This window comes from Ostrea edulis, chromosome 6 (assembly GCF_947568905.1).
Source record: "Ostrea edulis chromosome 6, xbOstEdul1.1, whole genome shotgun sequence".
Lineage (NCBI taxonomy): Eukaryota > Metazoa > Mollusca > Bivalvia > Ostreida > Ostreidae > Ostrea > Ostrea edulis.
The window spans coordinates 27675179-27696283 of NC_079169.1; the positions used below are offsets into that span (position 1 = coordinate 27675179).

Sequence of the window (21105 nt, forward strand, 5' to 3'; positions counted from 1 at the left end):
TTTCAAACATTTCAGTTGAGCATCACTGAAGAGACATTATTTGTCGAAATCCGCATCTGGTGCATCAAAATTGGTACCGTATAAGTTTTACATCAAATAAGTTAATCACGTTAGTCTTTCCTGAAGTGTCATCATTGTGGGTGCAAGTATTTCATCCTTAGATTTCTCATAACCATGATATGTAGCTAGGGCCATATGGTCAATCGGAATGTTGGCATGTTTCTACTTCTTTTAAAAGATGTACCAGTGTGCCAAGTTTGATATGCAAGGTGAAGATATCTGTCAAGCAAAAAGTTCTCAAATCTTTGAGCAGTCAGTATATTCCTATGTCTAGTTTTACCCTTGGCCTTTAACCATGGACCCCGCAATCACTAGTGGTCATGTGAGTACTCCTCACAATGTACCAGTGTACCAAGTTTGATATCTGTCAAGTGAAGGGTTCTCAAGATATTGAACGGACAGTATCTTCCTGTGTCCAGAGTTGATCTGAAAATCGATAGGGGTCCTTTTCGACTCATAACCAACCAACATATGAAATATCATTACAATCAAATGAATGGTTCTCAAGACATTCAGCGGACAACATGTGGTCTACCAACCGACCGACAGGTGCAAAGCAATATGCTCGTCTTCTTTGAAAGGGGACGTAATTAACAACTGTCGATCAAACATTACGAAATTCGAACTTGATGTGTAGTTTGCCACTTTGAAACTGTAGGGGGCCAATAACTACGTCAGTCATACCAGGTACCTGTACACCACACTTCATGTGAAGGTTGACTGTTTACCAGAAACCAGACAGACAGAAGCCCCATGTCACTTTTGAATACACATGGGCAGATTCTTAACAACGAACATTATATACTCAGGAATATAAGCTAAAAATCAAGTAATCACGATATCGATTTGTAATTTTTTTTAGCTTGAGAGAATATGTCTACATCGTATATTAGTGATATACACTTTCTAAAAACATCATTAAGTGCACATCCTCTTTATATGAAAATTATGTGGGAATCTATATTTCTGGTTCGGAATGTCGTTGCCTTTTGAAAGATACCAATGGCCTAAGCAAATCTCTGAACTAAGCACAAACACCTTTAGCACACTGAAAAGCATCTAATTAAATTTTACACTATAATAATTTCTATGGCAAATTTGGTTTTTCAAAAACATAATAACAATTTTAAAAAAACTTTGTAATAATGCGTTTAAAATCCACAAAAATTTAATTTTTATATACTTTATACATTATGATGAAAATAATCGTTTTACCTGCGACAAAACAGATGGCTATTAATAGTCATTATATTGCGCTACGCTCTCTCGAACAAGGCTACCTTTGACAGCACTGATGTCTGATCAAACAGCAGCTCTGGGCGACAACCACAGGAATATGCATTATTTCTTAGAAACAGCGCAAGATTGTAAAATTTTATACCTGCGTACCTAAACATTTAAGAAATAATCTTCACATGCTAACTGGTGAATACAGATGGGTTTTTTCTACTGAGTTTATTGCAAACTTTCAAAAATGGATAACTTAGAAATATCTGTAACTAAAAGTAACGGAAGTGAGAAGAAATTGGACGAAGATTATATGTAAGTAATAATACAGTTACATTAGAACTTGTCATCATTTCAAAATGGAATGTTACTTCGATTTGTTGACGCGTGTACATAAATTGTTAACCATGTCATCTGATTTACAACTAAGAAATTAGGTCCTAAACATTTACATTCGGTTTTTCGGACTTCACAATGCAAATGAGTTCGAGTTATCTAAGAATAATTCAATTTTACTTGCAACACGCAATTTGATTGGCTGAGTACACCGGGGCAAAAGGTTAATGTTGTATAACCTAACTTGGTATGAGGACGCATCAACCCAAGGCGGCACTGCTTTTTTTCGCAGTACTGTTGAGTGGTAGGTCTAATATAAAATCAACGGAATTAAACGTGCACATAAGATACCATTGTTACAGAGATTTTATCTAGATGTTTAACAAGACGTCCAAATGTATACAAAACACTGTGGTAAAAATGAAATACAATTTCTGTATGATGTATGTATAAGTTTAATACAACCCATCGGGTCAAATGCTGTCTGACATGTTTCATACACATAGTTGCATGTAGGCCGTTCTTGGCACATTGATTATGACTGAGAATTACTCCGTTTACCTGATCAAGATAGGGGCCTCACGGCGGGTGTGACTAGTCGACAGGAAATGCTTACTTAAAGCTGTATGGTCCGAATTACAATTTTTTTTTCATCTCGTAAAAACGCTATTAAAATATCGCACGTGTGTAGTTATGAGGGTATATGACATATCATACATTATTTCACCTGTTTCAACTCAAATTATTTGATTTTAAATCGATGTTTACAAATAACCGCGTCACTCTGCCACTTCAAGTGATAGTCACGTTGACCAGTTCAAACTTTCAGATCAGCGGTGGTCTTATCTGTGTAAAGTTGTGTATTTTGTTACAACAGTACCGTGCCATAAGTTTAATAGAAATGAAAATATTAAATACCTCTTAGTAATTCGTTGTCTTACGCTCTTTCAGCCTTAAAACTAAACGAGTTAATACATCATGTTGGGATTCCCCTGACGCGCGTGGGTCTATTTATAGACGTCTATTATGGGATGATTTATATATGTACCACACTTATTTACTTTCTAAATAATATTCTCACTGTTTTCTTTTACATACAGATGTTTTCGAGTATTAATTAAAGGAAAATTTATAACTTTATAAAGTAATTGATCTGCTTTACAGTAATAATGCACAAAAATAATACATGAACATCGGATCATACAGCTTTAAAGGAAATATGAGATTGATCACTTCATTAGCTTCACCTTTCATAATAGTGCAACAGAGCATCATATCTATTATGCGAAAAGCGTGTGAAGCTGTTTCTATTACTGGGTCTTGGCTAGCCATTCAGTGGCGTAGCTTGCCTTTGATAACAAATGAGACACTGTCATATTTGCAAGGGGTCGGGGGCCCGCCATAGGCCCCCAGCGGGTCCAGGACGACGCCATGGTTGGGAGGAGCGAGGCGAAAAACGGATTTTAAGAATATTGAATGCGAAAATCATATAATTTATTTTCTGCATACAATTTTGTCAATTCCACCGATGTCATAAATAAAGATATCATTTCACCTTTTATGAAGCGCAATTACTAGCGTTAAATTGTTTAAGGTAAACAGACATGAAGTAAGTAGATATAACTTCATTTTTATGTTTTCTAAAATTTAAATTTCCAATTCGGCGATGCTTGAAATTAGCAAAGCTATCGAGAATATTTGAAATTCAAACTTTGATTCCTGTGAGTAAACAGCAAAGCAAGACCGACCAGCCTATCATCCTGTTCCAATGCTTAAGTCATCTCATTGTAGAAAATGATATTCGCAAGACAAATAATCCACTGACATTGTAGTGTAGACCTCATTGATATAATCATTCCTATTCTATTTTATAAATTAATCAAGTACAATCCTGTGACTGTTTCAAGAGTTCTCGTCAATTTTCCTTTTCTTAAAGTTATGACTATTTTGTTTATTCATTAGAGCTATCTGGAGCTTGATCTCTTTGAAATTAATTTAGTCCCGACCTTTATTGAAAAATTCATTGCCTTATATTAACTGCTGCATGTGTACTTCACCGATGGAAACCATTCTCGGTGCCGATTGCTTTATGGTAGAGAATTGTATGTTCACTGTACGCTATTTTATCACATATTTACCCCTTTATCCAGTGGATATCACTCATACGATGAATTATTCGTATCTCATAGTATGTATTCCTACGCCGCTTGACGTAATGTGCATAACAACTGAATCAGGGTGACAGAATTCCCCAAAACAGGTGATGTTAAATCCTTCAAATTTTGGAAACAATGAATTTATATGGGAAGTAATTAGTCATGATCGAGGGAAAAGACCTGTCATTTTCATTATTTAGCCTAGTTGTTGTCTCGAAAAAGTGAAACAGCTTGAAGCTCAGCGTTGCATACAAAACCTAATCATGTTTTGTATCGATCGTAAAATATTCTCAATGATCAAGGGGAGGGGGGGGGGGGTCATTAACGAAAAGAACACATTAGTTGACATGAACTAATATCGTTTTTCTTAACACTCAAAATGAAAGCCGTTTTATTGAACGCCCCTCCCTGGTCATAACTGAACATGTTTTAGTGTGTAAATCTGTATGAGTGTTAGAAAACCCGATAGTTCACACTAGGAGTCGAACACACCAAGATCTTTTATCACATGTTTAGCCTTTATCAAGTGGATATCAACTTTCCAACTCCATGCACAAAATGAATCCGGGATTTTATCTATATGTGGTAACTTTCACAGGAACCTAAAATACCATTTTTAATTATTATATTTAAAAGAGTTCGGTTATACAATCGTTTCGGTAGATTTCGTTTCGTTTCGGTGTATTTCGTTTCGTTTCGCACTTTACAGGTACCCGTATGTGACAGTATATTTTAATTTCTCGATCCTGAAAAAAATTCTTTCAACTTCCTCCATCACATTTCTGGAGTTCACATTTACTAAATTTATCAAATATTCTTACTCAATCCGAGGAACTACACTGCACTGCGGAGAGTATTTGACTTTGCATATACTCCGCGGTTTTTTCTGACCTAGCATGATCACTAGTAAGCATCCACCCACAATGCATCTGTACAACTTCATTTTCAAAACAACGCTTTGGTTTATAAGTTAATTTAAGATTTTACTTTCTTATTATTACTAAATTACTAAGTACTCAGTTTGGTTGATATATTTCAAGAATTCTTTTAACAACATAATGCAATTTCACAGTAGAATATAAGTCATGGATGCATCCCATACCATCAGTACTCTTGACCCGGGGATTAGGAACTTTACAATTTGACAGATGCTTTTCTTCTTATCATTACAGTTTACACATTATAGTTGATCGATGTTCAGAAATGAAAACAAAGATTTTAAAAGATTAAAAAAAATTGGATTTCCATTAAGTCAGAAAGACTTGAACTAATTAGAGATTCCCTGACCTTGGGGCATTTTACATTTGTGGTGAAGGTCTTTCTCCTTTGCCTTCGATGTCTTTACGCATTGTAATGATAATCATGTCCTCATGAACACGAAGAACAATGTGCGCACAAATCTTAATAAATATAGTACGTCTATTTATGTGCGCACCAATCTTAATAAATATAGTACGTCTATTTATGTACGCACCAATCTTAATAAATATAGTACGTCTATTTATGTGCGCACCAATCTTAATAAATAAAGTACGTTTATTTTCAAAATGACTGGAAATTCAAAAAGAATTGATATTAAAATCTAAATATAAAGGATATTTTTGAAAATGCATGAAGGTATGAACTGTAACGCTTCAAACCGACATACGTTTTCATGAAGCGTTAACGCTAATACTATTTAACCAAATTAGTGATGAAAATCAGTATGTTTGTACCGAATGCATTCATGAGTATATACGGGGAAAATATTTCGTGGGGGGTGGGGTGGTGGCTTAAACCAAATATTTTAAAGTATTAAGATTTAACGTCAAATTGTTGTACATGTATATCCGAGTAAACTGCTTGTTTACAATCAAAATAATTATTCAGATACCTACCCAATATACTCGTTGACTTGATCTTTAAATTTGTACAAATGTTTTTACTTCATCTTCTCGTATCTTTGATTTTAAGTGAATATCAAACCTTACCCTGATGATGTAAAGGTCTAATTTCGGTATTGGTCTAGTAGTATTTTAAGGGTTAAAATGTTCAAATATTAACGTATGACTGAGGACGACAGATTCAAGATTGTAGTTTGGTGACTCCACAAAACTAAAATATGTTCATGCTCTTTGATTTACAGATACGGAAAATGGGGTCCGTATCAGATCGTTCAGACAGCTATCGTCCTTTTCAACATATGGCCAACTGGATTTCAACTCTTGATAGGAGTCTTCATTGGTATGACACCACATATTCTGTCATTCATCAAATCTTTGTAATAGTTGTGAAATTGTGAGATCAATCATGAAACTGTCGTAAAACAGAAAAGTTGTTTACACTGTGTTTTTTAATGCATTAACATGCACTTCGTTATCTTCTCCCTGCGGGCATTATAACTTAAACAGTCCATAACTATGAATTTTAATCATTTATAGGTTACAAGCCTGAATTTCAATGTGCAGCGCCAGATTTAGACAGTGAAATTGTCACAAACAGCTCCGTATACGTTAAATATGAGAAATGTCACATAGAAGTATTTCTCAATAACACCCGTGACACGAATCATCAGCTGCTGCAGAGGACTGCATGTCTCCATGGCTTCCAGTACAGTCTGGATAAAGACAGCACGATTGTGACAGAGGTACAGTACTGATCAAATAAACAAGACTAACAACGGTCTTTTTCAAACTGAATGCTACCACTTATAATCGTCTATCTGGATAAGTTACTGTTCCTGTCAATTTAACCTGATGACTCGTTCTCTCACCAGAGGGCGCGTTACTTATACCTCTGTCAACGCTTGGAATCAATTGACAATATAATCACATGGTTTTGTAAAATGCTATGGTGCGCTAGCTTTATTTTTTTAAGTGAGTTAACCATATTTAGTGGAGAATGTTATGTCTTTTGACACCGTCCCCTGACGAATTTTACCGGCGCTATTAGCTTGCCTCATGTACAGGACACACATGTATGAATATTACGATTGTAACATCGAATGCTTGATTCAAACTGTTAATTGGTTTGTTGTGAACATGTTTCAGCGTGTTATTACTTCTCGTACGTATTTAGTGGTATCTTACCTCGTGTACCTGTGTTTTCTGTTTACGTTGTGACTATCATTTCCCATAATCCATTGCGCACATTGTGCACAAGTTATTATCATATAATTCGTTTGCGTTATTTCTTTAAGATGACATTATGGTTATTTGTTTTATAGGCAATGGTGTTTATTTATTTTATAGTGTGGATATATTTAGTGTGGGAAAGGGGGAGGTACAGAATTCTCGGTAGTTTTCTATGCGACACATTTGATCGGTCTCGTTTCATGATGTCACGATATGCAACGTAAGTGCGAGTAGTTGCAGACTATAGCAGTTGATCATTTTACAGAGTGCCGAGAGGGTGTGTATTACTCCGTTTGCTTATTTCCTAACTTTAAAGTTGGGAAAAGTAAGTGGGAAATTATAAGCTATTGCTTATCAATTAACATTCATGAGAGTGGTCGTGATTTGTTTATTATAAGCGTTATAGGGTTTTAGCAGAGAGTGCTAAGAAGCTATGTGATTTATATCAATTACTGCTTGAGATTATCTGTTGATATAACCTCGGGTTTTAGTTATTACTGGTTGAGATTACCAGTCAATTTTATTTCATTACTGATTGAGATTACCAGTCAATTTTATCATATTACATGTACTGGTTGAGATTACCAGTCAATATAACCTCGGGTTTTATTATTAACATTACTGGTTAAATACCAGTCTCTTGAATTTAATTAGTCTTCAGAAGTCATTACTGGTTAATTTAGTGAACTAGTCACTTGAATATTACCAGTCGATATACATAACAGAACGTTGTAAGTTCGTAGAATTCTCATTTATTTAAATTGCTATAAATCTCAGTAAATATGTGTTCAGAATAAACTTGTTATTTATTTAAATCACATGACTTGATTTTTCTTTCTTTTATAAAGTTCTATATATTATTTCAAAGAATGATTATTCAGTGATGACTTTACAATATAAACAATAATTGTCGTTTCCTTTCCCTTTAAAAGTTCTGGCAACAGGTGATACATCAGGCTCTTTTTATAGCCCACTGTCACTTTAACAAGGACATATTTACCATTTAGCTGTTTGTCTCTTATTTTACAAGGTTTATGGTATTTTTTTTTTTACAGGCTTTCTTACTTTTGATTCCACCTCCACCACGTCAATGTCCTACATTCATACGCATACTACTAAGTAGTTCCAAATTCAGGATCACAAAACAGCGATTTTAACCAATATACAGTAAACATCAATTTAATTGCACCAAAAGCATTTCATAATATGACTAAATATTTAGACGAAAACATAAATGTTGGATATTAGCGAGCGCAGCGAGCCAGCGCGGAACGCTGGCTCGTACTGCGAGCTCTAATGACTAGAGCGCGGGAAATAATCCGAGCTAAATCTCAACCTCTAACAAGAATTTTTTTTGACGACAATCCCAGAAGTTCCTCGTACAAAATGGCGGATGGTTCGATTCGTAAAATAATAATAAGAAAAATCTTTGAAGTATTACAAACCTTTCTTATTTGAAAGGAAAGGATGACAATCATATTCTTCCCCCTTTCTTTTTCTTTTTAAAATATGGTCTAAAGAAATGTAAACAGTCACGTCACAACTACCAGGCTACGTCACAACACGCTCGTTGCATTTCCCGCTAAACTGGTTCCTACATTGGCGAGAAGAGCAAGACAGTAATCCTACGTATTGACAGTGAACCAGATCAGTTTTCCTTGTTTTCAATATAAATTTTTTGAAAATGTATTCAGATATGCTGCGCTCGCCCCAACGGTCACACCGTAATCATATTAGAAGCTTTTACAAGATTTCTGTAATAAGCCGTTGACAGAGGTGTAGTGATGACTGTAACTGGATTGGTTCATCACAAAATATTTCTGTGAGCTCGAGCCCGATGTTATACCATGTTACATTATTATATGGATTGCATTTAATACAAAGTACATGTGTAATACACACAAAGTAAAAGTAACTTTGCAATTATCATTTAAAAAAGTACCAGAGATTTTAAGTTAAGGGGTTTTTTCTGTGTTTTCTCACTATATCACTGAGCTATTTCGATCGGCCTGTAATCAGTAAGTAATATGTTTAAAGGACATACCTCATGTTTTCAAAGTATACAATATTACATGCATTTTGTCTTCTTTATGCTTATAGTAATTAATTCTAATAGTTCGTTCGCCGAAATTTTGCGATATTTAACCACAATACAGACTTAAATCTAAGCCCCGATTTCAAAAAGTCGAGTTAATTAGGTAGGTAGTCACGTGGTACAGTGACGTCACATGCGCCCTTCGGATGTGAAAGTACTGCGAGATATTATTAAAAACTCAACTTTTAGGGGCCTAATTAATTTACCATGGGCAACATTTAAATCGATGTTGATAAATTGTCCGAGTTTGATATGTGTTCGACACCAGTGCACACATATAACGATGTAAATACCCAAATATAGCGAGTAAAGCGTGTATGAAATCGGCAAAATTGTGAGTAAATAATGTTTATATGGCCCGCTGTCTACAAACTGTTTGGGGATGTTATTCCTTTATACATCTGTAATTGGCGCTGTTTTTCTAAAAATAAACAGTGCAATCATTATTTATTTTTGTATTAGACAAATTATGATACGTTAAATTGTTGACAACTAGGCCCTATGCCAAGCTATTGTCACGCGTGCATTTCGGAAAGAAAGAAAAAGACAACACACACACAAATTAATAAAAATATTCAAATTTAAAGTGGTAATCACATTATTTATTTTGATAAAGCAATCTTATTACTATTTTTGAATTGTGATCTACACGTCTTTAGGAAGTACGAAGTGGGAGCACGGCGTTATAGCCTACTGACGCACTCAAGATGCTACGAGTTCAATAAAGAAATAATTTTATAATTCAATTTAAAGTTAGGAAATACAATATTCTATTATTTGTATAATTAAAAGTTCAATTATTTTGTATCTTTATTTTGTTGTTGTTGTAAATCTACCAGTTGGTAGAAGTTACATTGTATCGTCGATATATGTTGTTACAAGGTGAAGGTCAGTTGATCCGAGTGTGTATTGAATTTGAAGAGCAAAACAGAATGTATGCTATAGGCCTACCAGTGCTTATAGCTTCGATATATCCATTTTCTCGCAGTTTATCAGGGTCTCTGTCCAAGTGATGTTTGAAAAGGTGACTGGGTGTGTTTTTTAAGGTAAAGTTCTTGCTCCAACAAAAAAATTATCCACGTCTTTTTTCTCGTACCTTCCTTCGAAAAATTGAAAAATACTCAGTCTAAATCCTTTCTACCGACAACTAGTACACCCGAGCACGGCACAAAATATCTTAATACATTATTATTTACAAGCCGTTAACGTGACAATTGGTTTTTTGTTGATTAAATCTAATCTGTTTATGAAATGGCTAATAGATGTTTTCAAACCCGAGGGCGCATATGACGTCACACAAAATGGCGCGTAAACTAGCGAAAGAAAATATGCATATCGCAAGATTTGAATTCCATCGCTTTCAAACTCGAAAACTACGCAAAATATTTCATTTAAAACACATTTAGAGTAGTTTTAGGCATAAAAAGAGTTAATTTTGCTGAAAAAATGAAAAAGTTTAGAAACATGCGTTGTGTCCTTTAAAGGAACTGATTCACGATTTCGCCCAAAATTTTGTTTTTCACTTTTAATGATCAAAATCTATTGTCTAATGTATTTAAAAGATTTCACATAAAAATCAAGGTTATACATCATTACAGAAGCTCATTTTAGAGAGTCTATTATTTGTTTTGTAAACAAAGATTGCGGTATGTTATGTTTACGAAATTTTCAAAAGAAATGGATATCGATCTAAGTTTATTATATCTTTCACATTTCAAGCATTTTTCGGGTAGAATGTGTCATCTAAAAGTTAAAATTTGTAACTTTGCAAAATTAGGATGCTTTATATTACAAAATTAACATTTCACTGGTTTGTTTGTATACATGAAAAGACTCGAGTCTTTGTTTACATAACACAGATTTAAGGCTAAAATATTGCTTTTATTCTTGCGTTCAGAAGTTCAAAATTTTGGCTGTCATCATTTAATCAGTTATATTTTCAATGTTTGACATCAAATCTGAAAAATATTTTTTTTCAAAAATCGTGAACCAGTCCCTTTAAGATAAGTAAGCGATATAGTAAGTCACATGAACTAAGTTCTTTAACCGACTATGACTTAAGGCGACACAATGATTTAAGTGTAAATGCGATTCACAATATACCTGCGAAATATATAACATTTTCGGCCAAGGAAATCACTTCCATATCAATTACTGTTGTGATTTTAGTTGGTTATTGTTATTCCGGAAACAATATCCTTGAAATATCTATTTGAAGAAGTTCAAAATATTTTACATGGATATTTAGTGATACAATGTATATGGATATTTGGTGTTATATTCCACATTTTGACATGTTACTCACAATATTCTCTCATTAACCACAAACGTTTCCCTTTATTTACTTACCAAATGCTTGTGTATTAAAGTATATGTCAAGTTTGACTAAAGTATCTCTAAATCTGAAGACAGGAACCAATTTCGTTGTCCTTTTGAAAAAAAATTCTAGACATGTAACTATGTCAAAACAACCAAAAGCAATGCCGTCTTCCCAAATTGTAAATAAAATGCCATCTTGAACAGTCTTTCACAGAATTCAAGAGAATACTACGAGTGAAACAAGGTGCCACATAGTCTGTTTCATTTAGAAACAAGTATCCATTTTGCAGATGGACCTAGTTTGTGATCACGGAAACCTACCAGAACTCGTGCAGACTCTAGTAATGGCGGGGCAGCTAGTGGGAGCAGCGTTTGGATCTTCTCTAAGTGATAAAGTTGGAAGGAAGACAGTTCTTCTAGGCAGCCATCTACTGACGCTAGTTTTCGGCATAGGTGTTGCATTCTCACCAAACTATACAACTCTTGGCATCTTGAAATTCATTCTCGGTGTTTTGCAACAGGTGATCAACGTAACTGAAATGCATGATGGTTCATTTCGAATTATATATTTTAGAACTGACCATAGCTTATAATATTTCCAGAAAAATACCGCATTTGCAGATATATTAAGAGTAAATCTTTAAAATGCGAAAAAAAATTGCCAAAATAATTATAGATCTGGTTCATACAATGCGTTTTTCATAATTCTCAGCAAAATATATATCGATTATTTCATTGTTTTATAGGGAATGGTAATGTCAAATGCAGTGATGGGATTAGAGCTTTTTCCGCAAAGTACACGATTCTATATGGAGTCTTTAGGGCTATTCTTTTGGACAACAGGACTAGTTATCATGGCTCCAATAGCTTATCTACTGAGACACTATTCATGGAGATACCTTCAAATTGCATTAACATGCTTTTCCTTGTTCAGTTTGGTTCAATATTGGTAAGAATGAATTATATCCATATTACAATTTAATTATAATTGTGTTCTAGTCTCTGATTGGTCAAATACAACTAGGCTATGCAATTTAATTTTGTATAATATGGTTTGATGTGGGGACACACCCTTACAACCAGCATCCGGAACTTCTTTTTGTTCTTTCTATTTCACATCGCAGCACTGCTGTGGGACTCCTTTGAAATGGAAAGTCAATGTGTGCAATAAGATACCTCAGCTTAATACATAGACTGTTTTCTCGATGTCAAACAATATCTTATATAATCTACTCGCAGTTGTAAAACAAAATTCGATAACGTTACATGTACCTGAATATTCTCTGTATGATATACCTCTGGTGTGTCCAGGGGTCCGTGTTTGCCCAACTATCTATTTGTATTGCTTGTAGGAGTTATGAGATTGATCACTGTTCGTTATCTTCACCTTGCATCAGAATAATATATCTTTAAAAAGATTGATCACTGTTCGTTATCTTCACCTTGCTTTAAAAAGATGATATATTCAAATTAATGGCATATCAAGTATTTGTAAATTTTACCCATTTCATATTGAAATACAATTCTCAATGAGAGGGGGATGCTTGATCCGCCTCTCAAAGCAAAAACAAACAAAAAACTTTCACATCTCATCAGATGACGTCACCTCAGATTGCGATTAGGCATTTGCTTGTATAAATTTTCATGTGTTGGATTAAATATGGGCGACATTGAATACAAGAGTAAGTTTTAATATAGTAGAAAATCTGGGTGTAATGAACCTGACGGAAAATTCCTCTGTAACATTATCCTTCCAGTTATATCATTTAATTTTACATGTTACACGCTTTTTCATTGGTTGAAAAATTATTGGAATATTGTATCCAACGAAAAAAGAAATAAATGGTTGGAATTACTTTCTATTGGAATGTTGGAAATTCCTCTGGATGCTTCGTATTTATATATAGATTAGGGAATCCTGAAAAGAAAAAAAATATCAAATATAAATAATGATTAATTATGCAAAATGAAATAAACATGGCTATTTGAGGACCCCCCCCCCCCCCCCTCCCACAAACACACAAATATACATGTAACAACACACGTCTGCTTCTGCCACAGGGGGAAAATATATCACTTCTGATCAATCATAAAACGGCTTATTGATAGAAATTCAGAGGCCTATGGCTACTGTAATTCCGGACTGAGAGTTAAATGTATTGAACCGGGGATGTTTGCACCTTGCGACAACTTCCTTCATGTCATGAACCCAAATACCAGATACACCGCACACAGCCTCAGAGATACTGCAATATCGTAGCCCTTTAAAACGACTATGGTTTCGTACTCCGGCATATGTTCTTCCATAATCCTGCCAGGCACGGTAAATATCAAAATCATAAAAAAAGCCAGGAAAACGTCAGATATTTCGGACTAAATATGTTTATGAGTGGGCACCGAAACGAGGCTTCCGTACGACGTTACAACATCTGAGGAATTCACTGATAAAACTCGACAAACCCTCTGTAACACTCACTTGTCCACCTGGAAGCCGTGACAACCCTCAAGAGAACCCTACCTGGCATCCCACATTTTGATTATGCACGTATCCCACGCCTTCCGTTAGTACCGACATCGAACTTTGCACTTAATTCCAGTTCCACTCAACAAAATTCCTGCAATTTTCTCTTAACAGGACTTATCTCTCTAACTCATCCTTTTAAAACTGCATTCTTCAGACCACAAGAAACCCGTTTGCTCAACCGTAAACAACAGTTCGTGGAAGTCGCCATTAGGCCTAACGGATTTAGTTTTTTTTTTTAAAGTTGTGTATTCACAAATTACTACGCTCATCTCGAAATGACATAGAATGTAGTCCAAGAATAACTCGTTAATTCAACTCATATCAAATAATGTTTTATCATATAAACTCAATGTTTTAAAATATCAAATGATAAGGAATGAATTTATTATTTTTTCGTTGCTACGTGCAATGATGCAATTTTCCGTCTGTTTTTCGTGGAATTTCTCCATCCAACGAAAAAATAATAAATTAATTCCTTAAATCTATATCCTTTCTGTAATGTATAAAAATGATGAAAATTGTTCAAGATAACGAGTCACAACGAAAGTGATGACAAAAGACACCCACATAGTTCAATATGTGTCACCGTGAAAGGTGAAGATAACGAACATCGATCAATCTCATAACTCCTATAAGCAATACAAAATAAGAGAGTCGGACATACACGGACCCCTGGACAAACCAGAGGTGGGATCAGGTGCTGAGGATGAGTAAGCATCCCCTGTCGACCGGTCACACCCGCCGTGAGCCCTTTATCTTCATCAGGGAAACAGAGTTATCCCTAGTCAAAAACAGTGTGCCAAGAACGGCTTAACAATCGGTATGAAACACGTCAGGCAGCATTTGACCCAATCATAGGTTGTATTGGCAAACTAGATCGTTATAATTACCATAGTATGGGCGAAATACCGACTTTAAGCGAGACTGTTGAAACCTCTGCACCATCAACTTGTTTGTCAGTAGCCTGTCTTGATTTACTATGAAATCATTAAACTTGTAAGTTACCACACATCTACACACGCATATCTATTTATACATACAGCGTACTTATAATCAGTATGGATGTTTGTATGCACATGTACAGTGCATGTATGTTTGTATGTACATTTGTATGTATGCATGTATACATACATTAAATCTTATACAAAATTAAGAGAAGGCCAAACACCAGACCCCTCGACACACCAGTGGGATCATGGGCCTGTGGTCGAGTGCAGTCTGACGCGTTTCATACCAATTGTTAGGCCGTTCTTTACAGGCTGGGTTTTGACTTCGGGTTACTCTGTTTACCTGGTCTAAAGGGATCACGGCAGGTGTGACCAGTTAACCGGGATGCTTACCTCCTAGGCACCTGGTTCCACCTCTGGTATGCCCAGGGATCTGTTTATATTCTTTACAGAAATTATGAGATTGTTCACTGTCCGTTATCTTTATGGGTATGAACAATATTTTTGAAATTTGTAAATAATATTGGGATTAGTTTGACGACGGTAGATGGTGATCATTTTACTTATAAATATAAAATGCAATAATATTCTGCATTTCAAATCTATAGGGTTCAAGATGAATCATTGAGGTGGCTCTTGGCAAATGGGAAAACAGAGGAATCCGAAAGAATAATAAGGAAAGTGGCAAAATGGAATAAAATCAATTATGCTGACCTCAAGAAGATAGTGGACAGAAGAATGGCACGTGACCAAAAGGACACGCAACAAGCAGACACCGAGGAAAATAAAGAACACGGTCAGGTGTCGTCAGACATGCTTGTTGTCGAGAAATATTCCATTTTAACCGTACTCCGTAGCAAAACCATTTTCATCATATCCTTGATTATGTGGTTTACATGGCAAGTTTCTTTCCCTTAACAAAGAAATCAAATGAAATCATGCACGAGTAATCTCTTAAGGACATACGCGACGTTTTTGATATCTTCTCGATATGAAGAGTTCTTGTATGATTTCCTAAATAGGTTGAAATTTTATGTGGTAGTAATATTACTATACTTTGTATATCAGTCTGGATAGCCCAGTGGTTAGGTTGACTGACTAGTGATGCAAGACTACAAGTTTCCATACCCGGTTGCTCAAAATATTTTTCTCTTCTCTTTGCTACAGTAATTTCTATCTATACAACTTACTGTGATACATAAGAACTGACTTAACAAATTTACTCACAACAACCAGGAACTATCAAAATATGCTTACTTTAAAGCAGATATGGTAATGCACCCCAATATTTATATGTAGGAACGAGGTAAAATGCAAGTGCATTGTATATTGTATGTGAAATGTCTCGAAAAATTAAGTAATAGTGATAAACGTCTCAATGTCCTTAAATAGGTGTGTTTGTTGTCTTCTTAGGGTAACCAACACTGTGACGTATTTTGGGCTGACCCTGACATCGACATCACTGGCGGGAGATCGTTTCCTGAATTTTTTCCTATCGGCGGTTGTTGAATATATTGCTGCAATTCTTGAATATATAATGCTCCGTTGGTAAGTTTTTAAATAACCTTTATTATACCACTGCTGATTATTCTCTACATGAAATTAGATGGTTAGGTGTGTATATTTCCCTGGAAATTGCCGTTGTGTGAGAAATTCACGTTTTGCTTTGCGTTAGTCAATATTGAGATAATCCCTGCATTGAAATCTAACTTCTAGTTATCCGTGATCCTCTAGATTTTACTTTGGAATATAGAAAAACACCCGAAATGTTCTCCATAGTTTTTCAGCCAATGCAAATCGCGATGCGCAGCACGCGATTTCTAGTTTTATCGACAATATTGACTCGGTGATTAAACATGGCGACAACTTCAGCGACAAGATTTGATTTTCAATTTGTATCGGTATAATAAAACAGTTAAACGCCTCGGGAAATAGTCCTGGCTTCAGGGAACTGGAATATTGCCATCTCCCTCAATGACATAATTCAACTGTATATCAAAACATATTGCAGTAGCTTTTGTCCATTTAAAATCCACCTATGACGTCATTCTTTTGTTCGAACACTCCATCATTTTTCAGGAATGGAGTGTTCGGAAAGTAGGTCAACCTTTATACAAGTAGATATAAATGCATGCAAAAAAAGAATGAAAAACGTAAGACATGATTAAAATGCACAAAGTTTACTTTTTATTAATGTTTACAGTGGATTTTAAGTGGGTCAATGTACTCGTATCACTCCATTTTAAGGAATGGAGCGATACTCGTACATTAACCCTTACTTAATTTTCCCGGTATTATGACCTCTATGTACGAGTGAAATATCAATCTGTGTGCCGTCCAACAACATACAAACAATTCATCATAAGTCGTAAATAGTAGGTAAACAAATATTAACAGATCTACCAATGGAAATGACAGCCATTTATTTATGACTGTGTGTGTGCACCTTGATAAATATAGTACGTCTAAATGGAAGTAAAGTGTAAATATAGAAATACATGAGGGTATGAACAGCAATGTTTCACGCCAGCATGCTTTTCATGAAGCGTTAACGCGCTCCATGAAGTATGCCGGCGTAAAGTATCGCAGTTCATGCCCTCAAGTACTTTCAAAAATGAAATTATTTCTTAAAAATCTCCTTCAGATAGCATATCATAAACTCCGTTTACCTGATCAGGATATAGGGCTGACGGCGGGTGTGACCGGTCAACATGGGATGCTTACTCCTCCTAGGCACCTGATCCCATCTCTGGTGTGTTCAGGTGTCCGTGTTTGCCCAACTATCTACTTTGTATTGCTTATAGAAGTTACGAGATTGATCATTGTTCGTTATCTTCACCTTCTATAGATCCAATGAACAATGAGAACCATGTATACTTCGTATTCCGTGGAAAATTGAATCAATGTTGCTTTTCTGTTTTTAACGATATAATTATTTGTCACCAACCTCGTTCATTATAGATATATGATTCAAAAGAAATACTTTCTTTTCAATTTTATTTCAAAGCCTCGGGAGAAGAACAATAACGATTGTTTTCCATGCCATATGTGGGGTATCTCTGACTTCAGCCACTTTATTTAAACACTTTTCAGGTATGTATTATACATGTCCAATACACCTATCAACACTTTGCCATGAGTTACGTCCCTTTGCGGGGTCAGCCAAAGGTCAATTGGTGAAAAACCAAGTTTTCCTTCTTTACCTTACCAAATGTAAGATGTTATTACTTTGAATTTTAGCCAATTACCAAGTTTTCATACAAGTTAATGGGTTGCCCCAATCTGGGGCATATTGTAGTTGACTGCAGTTGATGGAAAAATAACAGATGTCAAAGCTACAGATAGGAAAATTACAAAGGCCAACGTAGGGAAATACGATTTTTATCCGGGAGATGGCGGACAAGGGATGTAACTTTCGCGAAGTGTTGATACGTGTATTGACATGCAATGCTTTTTTATTTTTTTAACATTTCGAATTCTGCTTTTTCACCTCTCTTGACTAGATTTGTATTAATTGTCTTATGTGGAACCAAAAAAAAAAAAAAAATGCAAACACTTGAAACAAATAATTACCATGATTACGGAATTGTGGATTTCGATTAGATGGTGACAGCAACCTTGAGACGGCGTCAGTTGTAGCTACATTTGTGGGGAAAATGGCGATAACAGGATCATTCAGTACTCTTTTCTTATACACTCCTGAACTCTATCCAACAAATCTGCGGTATGTTGATAAGCTAACAGTCTTATTTCACTATCCATTATTAGTACTTGGTAACCTTCATGGTGGTAATAGTAATATTCATGAATTGGGCATGCTTCTTTCTTTATCAGGAACGTTGGAATAGGATTTTCTTCATCTTTCTCAAGAATTGGTGCTATAGTCTCTCCCTTTGCTGGAACTTTGGTACATATTCTCTTTTTGATAATATGTAAAATCTTGCTATCATTTCGAGTTTTTTGTAAGGTAATCTAACAATTACAATTTCAGGCTGAAGAAATACCTTGGGCTCCGGGAACAATATTTTCGGCGATGTGTTTCATTGTGGTAGTTATTCTCTTATATTTACCGGAAACGCGTGGTGTAGAATTACCCCAGACTTTGACGGAAGTTAAATTGTGGTATACCGATCACAGTGGACTACATCGAAGACATAAATCGGAGACTACGAAACTTTAAGAATCATTTATAAGATATATTGGACTCCAAAATATGCACCACGAGTGAGCAGATTCTGTCCCATTGTTTATTTTTTTTTTTTGTAATTCATTTATTTTTTGCTTTAACAATAAATAAATATTTACATATTAACAATACATGATAATATAGTATTAGAGGCAAACACGGAATTATGGACAGTAAATTTCAGTTAGTCCGCATGCATGCATGTAAGAATTAATTCATACCCAAATCCTCGTAGCATGCTTATATTCAATATTTTATTTTCTAAATTATCAAAAATTGTATATAGAAATAATATCTCGGTGTAACGGCGGGTGACGTACTAGTTAATCGTGCATACATATGTACCAAATTACATTATTCTAACTATTCCTTTTTATTGTAATCATTTCAGATTAATTTACATGACAAATTAGTGAAAATCACAAGATGAGCGAAAACATTCTGAAGAGTTCATTATGGACTTTTCTTTTAAAATATTGTGATAATATATTCCTGTTGATTTAAAACAGAAAAGTTATGAAGATTACGGAGGAAATATAGACTAATTCTGATTAAGTCGCAAGTTTAGTTTAGCCATTATAAGTTACTTAAGTATAATGTCGCAGGAAAAATATCTAATTCGTTTTATGCTGCGTTCGCTTCAACTGTCATACCCCTGTCATCTCAATTATTTTTTCCCCCCATCAAAACTTCTTATAACGTAAATTATATTATATCGATGTTATGACGTTGCGTTTTTAACGTCATTTTGACGTTACCAAAATTGACATCAATAGCATGCGCAACGTCATAACAACTCCTCTTGAATGTGGTCTAAAGGAGCTAAAGAAGGCCTTATATCCCCACTGTGTCTTTATCATATTTTCATCTGTCAATAAAATGTGCGTCTTCAATAAAATATACATTGTAGTTTTTATTTTTTAAATATTTTAGAACATCTCTTCGTTTGTTTATGTCTCCTAGACCTTGACAATTTACTGTGAGAATTTTTAATTCATTTGCATATGTTTGATGAACCATTGTCGTAGGGAATTGACCGAGACAGACCCGTGCCCCTAAGTAATTCAATCTTTAGTAAAGAGTGAAGTGCGTGTATTTGAAAAACCTTCCCAAATATAACAAATAACAAACTCGCTTCAAATAGCGGCTTGAATGAGAGGTGTAGAAGAAAAAAGATCCATTGTTTATTTAGACCCTTTATCGATATGGACGGGTACCGGTATAACTATGGCTATATCTCATCAGAGGGACCTTAACCTCATCTCTGAGTGATTTCTGAATACCTGGTCCCACCTGTATTCCGGGAGTGTGGCGCCAATGTCCAAAAACCTCAAAAACATCGCATTAATTTATTGTAATTTTCGAACCAAAACTGGTATATTGATTTAGTTTCATTACAGGCCACTCGAAAGGGTGGGGTGGTCTGTTCTGATATGGGTTTTCAAACTGTCCATGCATTTCTGTGGAGTTCTGTACTCGTTACTTCGGGATTGATATTGAGGGGTGAAATTATTGTTGATATTAGCCTATGAGTTGTATAATTTAAAAAAAAATAAATAAATCGAGCTTATTAACTCGGATATGTAATACACATTATTGTTGTCAACTGGTACTGCGTTTGTATAGGGTTCAACCTATTCATTTATTACATTGTATATATTTATTCATTCGTGAAAATCCCGTGGGGATCTTGGTTAGAATAGGTTTTATGTACCCCTTGCTTGTCGTAAGAGGCGACTAAATGGGGGCGGTCCTTCGGATGAGACCGCAAAAACCGAGGTCCCGTGTCAACGTAGGTGTGGCACGATAAAGATCCCTCCCTGCTTAAAGGCCGTAAGCGCGGATCATAGGCCTAAGTTTTCCAGCCCTTCACCGGTAATGATGACGTCTCCATATGAGTGAAATATTCTCGAGAGGGACGTTAAACAATATACAATCAATCATTCGTGAAAATACGAAAAAAGGTATGCTGAGTATTATGGATTTATGTATTGCTTATAGGAGTTATGAGATTGATCACTGTTCGTTATCTTCACCTTTCTTTCAAGAGTATTTTCGCGGTTAACGATATATGGTACAGCCAGCAGGGCGACGATCATGAGTTACCTATCCCTACACATTGAGTTAATTTCCCCTGTATTT

General features: G+C 35.2%; 1 protein-coding gene across 1 annotated transcript; it reads left to right on the forward strand.

The window, feature by feature from the left end:
* The first annotated feature begins 1468 nt into the window (after nucleotides 1–1468).
* On the forward strand, nucleotides 1469–19872 carry LOC130047389 (organic cation/carnitine transporter 2-like). The gene is made up of 11 exons (XM_056142265.1): nucleotides 1469–1602; nucleotides 5905–6002; nucleotides 6200–6405; nucleotides 11597–11827; nucleotides 12053–12255; nucleotides 15386–15676; nucleotides 16191–16325; nucleotides 17785–17870; nucleotides 18381–18501; nucleotides 18612–18684; nucleotides 18769–19872. Exons 1-11 carry the CDS (start codon nucleotides 1535–1537, stop codon nucleotides 18955–18957), a joined length of 1701 nt encoding a protein of 566 aa, XP_055998240.1. The 5' UTR covers nucleotides 1469–1534; the 3' UTR covers nucleotides 18958–19872.
* The last annotated feature ends 1233 nt before the right edge of the window (nucleotides 19873–21105 follow it).